This window comes from Jaculus jaculus, chromosome 23, assembly GCF_020740685.1.
Source record: "Jaculus jaculus isolate mJacJac1 chromosome 23, mJacJac1.mat.Y.cur, whole genome shotgun sequence".
Taxonomy (NCBI): Eukaryota; Metazoa; Chordata; class Mammalia; order Rodentia; family Dipodidae; genus Jaculus; species Jaculus jaculus.
The window spans coordinates 10,856,006-10,869,731 of record NC_059124.1 but is presented as its reverse complement, the minus strand read 5'-3'; the positions used below and the strand labels follow the sequence as shown (position 1 = coordinate 10,869,731).

Below are 13,726 nucleotides of genomic sequence, written 5' to 3'. Positions count from 1 at the left end.
CAAAAAAATGTTCAATGCACTTGCTGGGAAATCCTGATGAGTCAGGTTCAATTCATCAATATGAATGCATTTGCAGTTCTGTTCATAGTGGCTAGAGGCCCTGGTGCTCTCTTTTACTCTCTCTCCTCACAAATAAATAAATAATTTTTTAAAAAAATGTTTCAGTATAAGCTATGTTTTTTGAGTCTTTCCTAATGCATTTTGTCTCTGTGCACATTTTTATGATAAATTTTTATCAAGATCTCTTCTTGAATATGAGCGCTGTGTGAATCAACATGCAAGGCAGGGTACTATCACTACTGTTACAGGCCAAGTCTCCTTTCTTATTGTCTTCATTCCATGAATAAAACAGACATGAATACTGCAAAGGAAGTACAACTGAAGACTTTATTACATTGGCATAGGATTCAACTAGATTATTTCAGCTTTGTGATTACATGGTCTCTGAGGCCTCTGTGACACACCACTGCTGTAGTGTGAAAATAGCCACAAGTGATACATAGTGGATGGATGTGACACTTTTTGAATAAATCTCTAATGGATATAGTATATCATTTGGATTTTAGAAGCATTCACATGCTATGAATTACTTGAATTTCAGGATTTTTGGCCTATGAATGTTTAGAATGGTACAATTGTAGTTGGAGATTTTAACTCAATAACCTGTTACTTATTTTATGAATAATTAAAATTAGAACATATAGCATTCAAAATTTATACACTTTGATAACCTTAATGTATACTGAAAACAGGTTAATGCATGTACTTTGTTTCTTCCAAAGGGAAATATACTTCTATCTCTTACTTATACCCTCACTGTATCTCTGAATAAACTGCAACCTTTTTAGTCAGGCTCAAAGATTTGCTTTGTTCAGCCATATTCTACATCAGACTTCCACTGAACAATCTGAAGAATGGATCAGATACATTTCATGTGATGAAGACTGATAGGAACACAATGCCATTTTTAAAAAGTATTTATTTGTTACTATAGTGTAAGAGTTTCTTCAGGATATGTATCAAATCAAGACATATGAGTTAAAATTTAAAAATCAATTGGTTGAACCATGTTTTCTTCTTAATACTCTGAGGAGAATTCCTACTGGGTCTTAATAAAATGATGTAGCACTTGTAGAAAAAGATTCAACCTAATAACCCAGCACTGGAGGCCAAGGTAGAGAAGACCGCCACTACTACCATGCCCTCCCCCTTGGTGCTATGGTAGACAGGGAGGAAGGTGACCCACACACTGCAGAACACCAGCATGCTGAAGGTCAGGAACTTGGCTTCATTGAATGTATCAGGCAGGTTTCTGGCCAGGAAAGCCACAGTGAAGCTCCCTACAGCCAGAGATACCAGGTATCCCAGGACATAGTAGAAAGCAGTGACTGAGCCTTTCTTGCACACAATGATGATGTGCCCATGTTCTGAGTGGGCATCAGTGTCAACAAAGGGAGGGAATGTTCCCAGCCAGATCCCACAGAGAACAAGTTGGATCAAGGTACAGATGGGAATGATGAAATTAGGTGCTCCTGATACCAGCCCCCTCATCTTTCTTCCTGGAGCAGTGACCTTGAAGGCCAGAACCACAGTAATTGTTTTGGCCAAGATAGTGGACACAGCCACAGTGAACAGAACTGCAAATGTGATCTGCTGCAGGATGCATTTGGCTGTGTTGGGATGTCCAATGAAGAGAAATGAACAGAGGAAACAAAACTCGAGGGAGATGAGCAGGATGTAGCTGTTTGTTCGATTATTGGCCTTCACAATTGGTGTGTCTTGGTACTTCACAAAAACCCCAAGAACAAGAGCAGTGAGTGCAGAGAAGCACAGGGCCAAGAAAGCCAGAGCCATCCCCAAGGGGTCTTCATAAGACAGAAATGTCACAATTTTTTGAAGACAGTGTGTTTGCTCTATGTTGGCATACTTATCGATTGGACACTTCACACATTGATCCATACCTGGCAGACAAAGTAAAGTATCATCAGGATATGCCAGTATTTTCTTTAGTTAAAGCACAAACAAGTGTTTTTGAAATCAATCATGTCTGTATTCCTTGTTCATACTAACAACAATTAAGGTAGATTGCTCTGTAGCTATGATTCCCAATCCATAAAGACAATCTTATTATGGTTAAATAAACAAAGCTGTTTTAAAAAATATTTTTAAATATTTTTGTTTGTAAGCAGAGAGGACGGGCATAGAGACAGCAGAGGAATGGGGGTGCCTGAAACTTCAGCCAGCGCAAGCAAACTCGAGCTGCATGCACCATGTTGGCTTTACATCTGGCTCTACATAGGCACTGGGGAATTGAATTGGTGTGATTTGGTTTTGCAGGCATGCACCTGAATTGCTGAGCCTTCTCTCCAGCCTAACAAAGCTGTGTTTTATTCACTTAATTTACGTCATACAACCTTCTTATCCTTTATTTATCTTAAAAGAATGCATTCCTTGTAGTGTGCAATAATTATGTAATAACACAGCTTAGATGAGGTGTATCTTAACATTTCTAAGAGTGGTGAGATGGCTTAGAACTTAAGGCAGTTGCCTGTGAAGCCTAAGGATCCATATTGGACTTGCCACTTCCCACATAAACCAGATGCACAAGGTTACCCATGTGCATGAGGTGCACATGTGTCTGGAATTTGATTGCAGTCACCAGATGCCCTGGCATACTAATTAACCCTCTGTCCCTTTCTCTCTCTCTCTTGCCTTCACTCTCACTCTTGCTCTCCTTCATTAAAAAAGAAAAAGAAAAAGCCGCCGGGTGTGGTGGCGCACGCCTTTAATCCCAGCACTTGGGAGGCAGAGGTAGGAGGATTGCTGAGAGTTCTAGGCCACCCTGAGACTACATAGTGAATTCCAGGTCAGCCTGAGCTACAGCGAGACCCTGCCTCAAAAAAACAAAACAAACAAACAAACAAGCAAACAAGAAAAGGCCAGTCTGTTTGGCTTGCCTTGAAAATAAATTTATGCCTCAAAGGTATATAACAGTGCTGTTCAAGATTATTCTATATCTTTATATAAACCTATTTTTGACAATGTCCATAAATTTAGATAATAAACTGTGATTGTTCCCTCACAGTAAAGTTTCATGTCTTATGAAGTCTATCTGTCTGTATCAAGGTGATGCCCTATGGCTTTGTCCCTAGATGGCAGTAAGTATTTGTAATTGTTTCAAAACTTATTTTTAAGGAAGAGTAACAGAATTGGGGAGTCCTGGATATAATTAACACTAATATCACTATTGCTTAAATCCATTTCCTTGGTGTACCTATCAATGTACTAATTTTGAAAGGAAATAGCATTTACCTATATCTCCAAAATCTACTCAGAAGTCCTTGGTCTATATTTTAGCAGAATTTGGTCAAGAATATAGTGAGAAAGGATTATGAACAAGACAATTTGGCAACTTTGAAAAGAATGTACAGATACATAATAGTGTACTGGGGAAAAATTCATCTCACATACAAGTTGTATGTCCCATCATGGTGTTTTACAATTTTTGTTGCAATTATATTGAATCATAAAATAGGATTAAAATAATTATATGGTGTTTCATATTGAATATTTCAATCAAGGTAGATTTTCTTTCCATTTATAGCTCTAATCTTACTTTTCTTAGTCATGCTTGCTAAATTTATGTGCATACAATTTTAGTAATCATGTAGGCATGTCAGTTATTATGTATTTTATTATTTTAACTCTCTTTTATGACACTATCCAGTGGGTACACATCAAATTTTTTTTCCATCTTATTCCTTTTTTTTTTTTTAACTTCATCTATCATCACTCTTACCCCCTCCCACCACACAGTATGATTTCTGGTACACTGGAAACGTGCTCTGGGTATGAGAACATGTTGCAGGCTCTAAGATGAAAATATTGAGGTATTAATATTAATATTTATATTATTATTTAAATTCCTTTGATCATATTTATTACAGCCTTTAGGTACTACTCTAACATGCCATCTCCATATGTTGTTTTCCCTTCTCCCCTGTAAAATAGAGGGCAACACAAAATAACACACATTCATCATTCTATGTTCAACCTCTTAGTCTTGATATCCCAGAAAAACATTTATTTTTATTCTTATTTTTACCTCTAAACATTTCCCATTACCTCCTTAAGTGCTTAAATATGTATGTAAAACAACATTTGTGGCATTTTAATCAGAATATTTAGGTTTCTTGAAACAGGTTTTTAATGTTTGTGATATGCTATTGCCTATAGTCTTATTATTAACTTTTACTTCTCAATTATTTTGTATATACTCACTAGCTATTATTCTTACACTGACAGTATTTGCAAAATTACATATTTCTAAAGCTAAGAAACATGACACTTATGAGCATTTCTTGTCAGTAACCTAGTGGGTACTGGGAAGATAAGGATGTGCAAGATTCCCCCTTCTAATCTCCACTGTATGCAGATTCAAAAAAGATTATGTGTATCTGAAGAAAATATCAGGTGTGATATTCACTAAAAGTGATAATATATTCTCTGATTATTGGGATCTTAAGCAGTTTTGTTTTTTATTGTGGGAGAATTAACATCTACAGTGGATCTAGGCAGTAAACATTGGGTTATGGAGGAAAGTGAGTGTTATTTTTATGGTCAGGAGTTATTTATTATTTCAAATAAGTAATTATATTAAGCAAGGAAGACATATTATCTGTCTCTTCAGGTCCCCTTCAGGCTCATACCAGTTCCCAGTACGGGTGTAGAAAACAAACTGGAGAATTTCTACCTTAGACATCAATATACCTGTTTTATTAGATATCTCATTTTCTGGGCAAGGGGAACAATCAAAACAGCAAACTGCCTTTCCCTCCTGGCTGAACTTCCTGAAACCAGGCCTGCAAATCTCACTGCATACAGAGGAGGAAATCTGAGAAAAAACAAAAATGTGCTTTTAATAGGCAGGAATTTTATTTACTCCATTCACAAGTATATGTTAAAACAATGCATCATTAATAAACTTATTTTCCACATCTAAAAATAATTGAAGGGCCACACTCCATTTAGTACATTGAAAGTTGTCATACATACAGAGATTTTGATAAAATATTTTGTTGTTTCCAAATATTTTCCAAAAGACAGAAAGAAACTCTAGGACAATGGAAAAAGGATCCTATAAAATATGTTGCAATTGACCAAATACTGAGGGGCACACATGGCCCTACATGATTTTCGCATTTTATGTTTATAGTAAAGCATTACAATTAGGTACAACATACCTGCCTACTCCTGAAGGCCCACTCTAGTGTCTCATCAGATAAATACAATTGGTGACCAAGAGGCAAATATGAAGAAAACTGTCCTATTTTCACCTTTATTCTAAGACCTCGTGGAAAATTCCAAATGTGGAGAATATCATAGTCTGCATCAAATTTTGTTTTCTCATTAATAGTCACTAGGTCTCCAACTGGGTTAATAAATTGCATGTTCTTCAGAGAGCTGTAAAGCTAAAAGAGCTGTATCATTTTGCAATCAAGTATGTACACACATATAGAAAGAGTATGATATAGTATGTGCTGTGGGTTATACCCTTGTTTTATACAACTCATCCCTCAGTAGGAAACTTTATTGCATGTTCTCATTAGTGTGAAATCAATGAACTTCTAGAGATAAATTAAATTCTACTATATTTTTATAAGTTTCTTTATAGAGAAACTGCTAAAATGATCACCAAATATTATATAAGGCTAGTGCTATAAACTTTTAAACCCATTATATTTATGAAAATCAAAGAACATTAACTAAAATATTAAGATCTTCAGTACTTAGAGTAATGTAGAAATACTTTAACAACATATATATACTGTCAACCAAACTTATCAGGATATTTTGGCATGGGAAAAGCAAGATCACATCTATATATTGAAGCACTTTATGATAAAATATCTGTGATTACATATCAAATACTTTAAACAGTTGGGCATGGTAGCAGGATAATCTGTCACATCAAGCATAGTTCACTCAAAATTGAGATCATTAATTTCACTGTCTTCTTGTTCATACACTCAGTGATGATTTGTCATGGTTGTCTGCTTGACTTAAATAAGAATTACCATGGAGGGCTGGAGAGATGGCTTAGCGGTTAAGCGCTTGCCTGTGAAGCCTAAGGACCCCGGTTCGAGGCTCGGTTCCCCAGGTCCCACGTTAGCCAGATGCACAAGGGGGCGCACACGTCTGGAGTTCGTTTGCAGAGGCTGGAAGCCCTGGTGCGCCCATTCTCTCTCTCTCCCTCTATCTGTCTTTCTCTCTCTGTGTCTGTCACTCTCAAATAAATAAATAATAAAAAAAATTAAAAAAAAAAAAAGAATTACCATGGAAAGAAATTTATGTACATGTCTCTGAAGGAATTTCTAGGTTAGGTGATTTAACTGGAACAACTCACATTGAATATGAGTGACACTATTCCATGGGCCAAGGGTCTATAATCAAGGAAAGTTAGCTGACCTCTTATATTCATCACTTTCTGCTTACAGACTGTGTCTGCCGTGGACACAATTGATTTCAGGGCCCTGCTTCCATGTTGTCACCATCCTGATGGACGCGACTCTTGACACGCGAACTAGAATGAAACCAATCTCCACTCAATTTCTTTTGCCAGGTATTCACCCCCCAAAAAAGTAATTAATAATCTCACACCTAGATTCACTTAGTAGGAAATGATACAATATAGAAATATCCATAATTGAGAAAAATACTCCACAGCACCAGGGTTTAAGAATGTGTGCCACCACTTAGAAGGGAACACTGGTGACAGTACATACCTTTGGGCAGTCAACTAGGTGTTGAGGTGGCATTGGATGAATATCTACATGTTGAAAAAAAAAATTTTGGTGGGCATATGCCAAAGCATACACAGCATTGTATAGATTATGAGTCTCATCATTCATGGCCATGTCAAATCCTTGACCTGCATACCATTCTAAAGATGTATTGGGTGAACACTTACTCTGTGTTCTACATTTAGATTCAATATCTGAACAATTAAAGTACATCCATTCTGACCGCATCAGAGAAATGTCTATTGGATATTTTGAAGTGTTCATTGTATGAATAATTTTTTTGAAATTGGGAATCTCCTGATGTCTCTTCTTGTATGTTTGGTGACAACATCCCACTGTGAAATAGTGACCCAGATCCTCCAGATGCCTACATAGGCCCATCTTCTAAAGCTCACTTCTAGTGTGGAATTCATTTCACCATATATGATCACAGCATTTGCCAATGATGTCACAATTTGATTATAATATGTCTCAGCCCTTGTATTGTATAACTCCATGTTTAATGGGATCACATTCACAAAGGCTAAACAGATTTCACTTCCTTGCATATTTTTTCTCAAGTCTGAGAGAAACTGAATACCTTGGTCATCATCAGAGATGACCAGTCCCACCGAGGTCCAGTTGAAATGCAGCATTAAGGAGACCATGGCAAAAGCCAGCCTTGTGTCCTTGGGGGCAATCTGACACAGATAAGGATAAGGATAAAGATAAGGATACTGATAAGGGTCACTCAGAATAGGATGAAATGGGCCATAGTGAATCTAAAGGGCACAGAGCATAGAAATCAACATGAAGAAGGGAATTTGAAGAAAACTCAACCTAAGATCTGAATTGTGAATCACTTGGGAAGGATGAGTGTCACCCCATATTAGTCATATTTCACTATCCATAAGATTTTGTAAAATTACTTAGGAGTATAAATGTTGAGAATATCTGTTTGTATGTTTCCCCACTTCCTCCTATCAAATCTTAAAAATGCAGTGTTGATACCCCACCTAATCACTGATCATTACCTCTTTGAAATGCATTTGACAATACATTCATAAGTCATGTCCCCTACTTGACATACCCCTAAGCACATGAGGATGGTAATGGGGGTAGGGGGCAGGATTTATACAAAATCTCACCTGTGCAAATTCAAGGAGCTTCAGATATGTCCCTATTTTGCTACTTGCTGCCCATGATGGTCCTGTAAGTATTATATAACATGAATTTTGTCTACACCTATAATTAGGCACCCAGTAATGTATTTTTGCTATCCTACTTATATAAGAGAGAAAATCAAGTGAATCATCACACTTGAAATCAATGAAGTCAAATCTCATGGACATGTTGGGTAAAAGATTGGGATTCCTGTTGATCTCCTCAGTGGCAAAAATCAATGTTAGAATATATTGATATTTTTTGACTGGCAAACTGAAAAAAAAACACAATGATTATTATTGATGAGTTCTCAAACAGGATAATCTTTAAAGAAATAGATTGGGGGCTGGAGAGATGACTGAGCAGTTAAAGTGCTTGCCTGTGAAGCTTAAGGACCCCAGTTCCAGGCTTCATTCCCCAGGACCCAGGTTAGCCAGATGCACAAGGGGTCGCACACATCTGGAGTTTGTTTGCAGTGGCTGGAGGCCCTGGCACACCCATTCTCTCTCTCTCTCTCTCTCTCTCTCTCTCTCCCTCTTTCTCTCTGTCTGTCACTCTCAAATAAACAAATAAAAATAAAAAACAAGCAAACAACAACAAAAAAGAAATAGATTGGACATGCAATACATGTGATAAATGATGCTTTCTTCTGAATTTTTTATGCAATCATTCACCTTGATGTAAGGATATGAAACTACATAATATAAAGTTCAACTAGGTATTTTTTTTAAGTTTTGTAACGGCAGACCATTCATAAATGTATTTATGTTGTAAAAATATCTAAAGAGCTTGTTTCCTCTTCTCAACTTGAGGATCGGGTGAAACAACTATAGGTCATCCATGAACTTGAAAATAGACCTGTACCACACAGTAAATCTGCCCATATCTTCATCCTGAAATTCCTAATTGTACCAAATGAATAAAAGAAGCAGTGATCTAATTTATGTTATTTTGGTGTGTGTGTGTGGGGGTAATATGCATCTTCTTGTTTGGGAGAGACATTATATGTGTGATGTGTGGAAGGAGAGGTTCCATCTAGCAAGAGCCTCATCTTTGACTCTTATGGTTTAAGGACCTTTAAATGAAGAGCTACTGGAGAATTTGCATCTTTTTTTCTAAATTAACTAATTAATTTATTTGCAAGCAGAGTGGTGGAGAGAGAATGAGAATGAGAGAGGGAATTGATGAGTCAGGACAACTTGCTATTGCTATCAGATGCATTTTGGACACTGGGCTTTACATGGGTACTGGGGAACTAAACCCAGGTTGTTAGCCTTAGTAGTAAGTGCCTTTAACTGCTGAACCATCACTTCATACCCTAATGTTTGAATCTTAATCCAAAAACTTCTGCTAAATTGGCATCTATCTGGCTGTTAATTTTGGTGCCCCAGCAACTTTTGATTTATTAAACTGAAAAGACTCTGTCCTCTAAAATGACACTTGTCATTTTTTCCCTTACCAAAATTCTTAGGTAAATGTTTAATGTTATCTGGTATGTTGGCATGATGTAGCAAACTTTTTTTTGTTTATTTTAGAGAGAGAGAGAATTGGTGCACCAAGGCCTCAGGCACTGCACTTGAACTATAGACACTTTTGTTACCTAGTGGGTATGTGTGATCTTGTACTGTACTTGCTTCACCTTTTTTTGTCTGGCTTATGTGGGATCTGGAGTCAAACATGAGTCCTTAGGCTTTGCAGATAAGTGCCTTAACCACTAAACCATTTCTCCAGCCCAACATTCTTTAATATTCATATAACATCTTACTAAATAACTCTGAGACATATTATCAGTTTCCAATGGATGTTTCCTGGCCAACTGTAACATAACTGAATCATATGAAATGAAAGCATTTGAACAGTAGCAACAACAAAAAAAGGCCTAGTGGTTAAGATGCTTGCCCATAAAGCCTAAGGATTCGGGTTCAATCCCCAGTACCCACAGAAGCCAGATGCACAAGGTAGAACATGCATCTGGAGTTCATTTGCAGAGGCTATCGGCCCTGGTTTGCTTGTTCTCTCTCTCTAATAAATAAAATGAATTTTCTTGCCTTCTAACCATCAAGGACTCTCACTCCAATATTTCTACAGTTGCTACCTGAGAATGAATGGTTCTGGATAGGCTGCTAAGAGACTGAAAGAGAAACTTCCAGTGAATATAACAGAACAGGATCCACACCAAAGTATCTTTGGGAAAAAGGAGGCACACAACACACTCATGGTTCCATCAAAGTGCATTTACTGAACCAGTAAGAAAAGAATGGAAAGGGAGATAACAGAGAATAATGAGGGGATCCAAGTCCCATCAATATAGTGAGAAAAAATAGCCTACTGTATACCAGAAGACATGTTACTTCTACCACATCTGCAAGGTCCCAGAACACATTGCAGAGCAAGAGGTAACATGAATACTGCTCTCAGTGCTAGCCTGATAACCAGATCATTTAAAACAATCTAGAAAACAGTTAATTCTTCTTGGTTTCATTATTTTTTAATACACTTCTTGAGATGAAATAACACCAATAAATAACTCCTTCTAAGTATGCATTACCATGCCAAATACATATTTTCAGACTTACATACCATGTTTTCATCTCTCTTCTCTCCTACTAACTAGCTGAAAAATGACTATTAGAAATTATTTTCTGGATATTTTAAAACATTTAATCACAGACACTTTGCTCTCTACATTGCAGAAGTGGTAGATGATAAAATATTTTGATTCTGTGGGAGCAATACTACATTTAGAGCTGTGATCATTGTCTTTACATAGATCTGACACTGTAAAACCTCTAAGCTTTAAAATTTTTTTAAAGTATTTGAAGAATATATTTTTATGTATGGGTGTGTGTTTGGGGTGTACTGCAGTGCACATTTTGAAGTCACATGGTGATTTCAAGGTGTCTATGTTCCCTGTTGTTGGAGACAGTGTCTCTATCACAGTGTCCCAAGTTCAGAAATCATTACAGAAGGAATGGAAAGAAGATAAGAGCTGAGCCACAGGAAAGAGTGCTTTGGAATTCTGTATCCCATACAAATTGTGGAATTTTCATTAATGACATCATAGAGGTTGGTACCTTCTACATGCAAGTAGGATAATATAAAGGCAAAAGCTAGTACATCAAATAGAAGGGCTAGTTGGAAAGGAAAAGAGTTTCAGTGGACAGTGTATGGAAGGGAAGACTAAAGAGGATGTTTGAAGAGGATTATGACCAAGGTATATTGTTTATATGTATCAAAGTTGTCAATACATAGTTTAATTAAAAAGTTATTGTCGGGCTGGAGAGATGGCTTAGCGTTTAAGCGCTTGCCTGTGAAGCCTAAGTACCCCGGTTCGAGGCTCGGTTCCCCAGGTCCCATGTTAGCCAGATGCACAAGGGGTGCATGTGTCAGGAGTTTGTTTGCAGAGGCTGGAAGCCCTGGCACGCCCATTCTCTCTCTTCCTCTATCTGTCTTTCTCTCTGTGTCTGTCGCTCTCAAAAAAAAAAAAAAAGTTATTGTCACAGACTGTTGTCCACTTATAGGTATTTGTTCTGTTTTCCTTTGTCTCATAGATTAATATTTAACTGAAATTGTCAGCTTTTGAGAATTAGGAGTTATATCAGAAAAGAAAGTGATTAATTTTGTAGTTAAGTGATTGTTCTAAAGAGGAGATTTCAATTGTTAAGTACCCAAGAAATTAAACAATGTCTCAACCAATGGGATCTCATAAAGCTAAAAACATACCGTAAGTAGAGCCAATAGATTACCCATAGGACGAGAGAAAACTATTGTCAGTGATGCCACTGGCACAGACAGACTATCTAGAATCTATAAAGAAATCAAAATACTAAATAAAAAAACCACTCAAAAAATGGGGTAGGGAACTGAATAGAGTTCTCAGAAAAAGAAATAAAAATGGCTAACATATACCTAAGAATATGAACAAGATCCTAGTTTGATTCAGGTGTCCCCCATAATTTAGGTGATCTGAATGCTAGGTCCTCATCTGATGGCAATTAGGGAATTAAAATCTCCTGGAGGCAGTGTATTGTTGGAGGCATGCATATGGGAGTTACAGCCAACTTCCTCTTGCCAGTGTTTGGCACGCTCTCCTGTTGGTGTTGTTCAAATGATGCTTCTCAGGTGAGGCCCACTGTCTGCTCATGCCTTTGTTTTACCCTACCATCGTGGAACTTCGCCTTGAGTTTGTAAGCAAAATTAAACCTATTTTTTTTAACATAAGCTGCTCTGGTCAGGTGATTCCTGACAGCAATGCAAGCCTGACTGCAACAGTACAGTTGGTACCAGGAGTGGGGTCATTGCTGCTAGAAATCTGATTTTGTGGATTTGCCTTTTGGAAATGCTTTGCAGGAGGAATGTGGCCAAACTTGAAATCTTGGTCTAAAAGACACCCTGCAGTCCAGTAAGTAAAGTTTAATGGGCTATTCTGGTCAGAGTTGAAATTTCAGAATGCAGGAAGAACTATGGACTGTAAGGTTTGGCTTACAAAGGTGTGAAAGAGATTTACCTGGACTGGACTAGAAGCAGATTGCACGAGCAGTTTGCTATTATGCCTGTGTCTTGAGAACTTATGCAGGTTGCTTTGCATAGAAATGACTGTGAGCAGAGGGACATGGCATAGAGGAGAAAAAGAAAGAAATCTTTGGGACAAAATGGCTACCAATTTTGCTGCAATTGTTTGAGGGTTACACCATTGAGATTTGGGCTAGCTGACCTGCACTGGGACAAAAGGAAAAATGCAGACTCATTTGAAGGTCCTGAATACAAATGGACTGTCCAATTCTTCAAAGTCCCACATATCTTGCCTTATAATACCCTGGGAGCTGAAGCACAAAATGGAGGCTGTCATCTTGACCAGAACCCTGGAGGTTCTCTTTCCTGAAGGCATTGATCACTGAGGTGACTCAAAATAAATATATTGCTGAGGAATAACAGTTGAAATATTTCTATTACATCACAGCAGGCTCAGGGATTTGGGTTGGGGAAAATGAGGGTGGGTGGGAACTAACATGGTTTATTTTTGGAATATATTTGGAATCTGTCAATGAAAAGTTTGAATTTTTTAAGGATTTAGTGATTTGCAAGGTGTCTCTAAGAATACTTGTTCAAGTCTAAATTAGTCATATTTTATAGTTCATACAGTTAAAATTACTATTTCATACAGATATGAAAATGTAGCATCTTTTAAGTTTAAACTCTCAATATTCTCTCATTTTGATGAGTTGTCTACCCTATATTGTAACAAGAATGTTATCTAAACAAAAGTGAGAATAGGATTAATCAAAAGTTTTAAACATACACATTTTGAGGGCTGCTTAAAGTGCATAACTTCTCTTTTTAGTCAAACAACATTCATTGGAAGCCTCCCTTTGTGGTCTATAACCATCCATGCCATAAGTTTATTATGTTCTTTATTTTTTTCAAGGCGCCATCTTACTATAGCCCAGGCTAACCTAAAACTCACTCTGTAGCTACATGCTGGCCTTGGTCTACCAACAATTCTATCTCAGCCTCCCAAGTACTGGGAATAAAGTTGTGTGCCTCCACTGATGGCTATATGCCATAGGTTCAATTCTTAGTTATAGGCCTGCACTCTTACCCACTGAGCAGGGTCTCTTATTCAATAACAAAAAAGATGATTACCCATCATTTATATGCCAGTATACATTGGTGGCTACATTTTGCCTGGCTGGTTGATTTTTTTTTACCTTGAATATTGCACTGATTGTACTAAATGTAGATGGATTTTCTCCCACAGCAGAATTTATCAGTATGTTCAT

At 37.3% G+C, this 13,726-nt stretch overlaps 1 protein-coding gene across 1 annotated transcript; it reads right to left on the bottom strand.

Moving 5' to 3' along the window:
* Positions 1-1,038: 1,038 nt before the first annotated feature.
* Positions 1,039-13,726, bottom strand: LOC101594515 (vomeronasal type-2 receptor 116-like). Its single transcript, XM_045139809.1, is given in 6 exon segments — positions 1,039-1,961; positions 4,771-4,894; positions 5,244-5,471; positions 6,786-7,120; positions 7,123-7,564; positions 13,655-13,726. Coding segments are annotated over 6 exon segments (2,124 nt in total).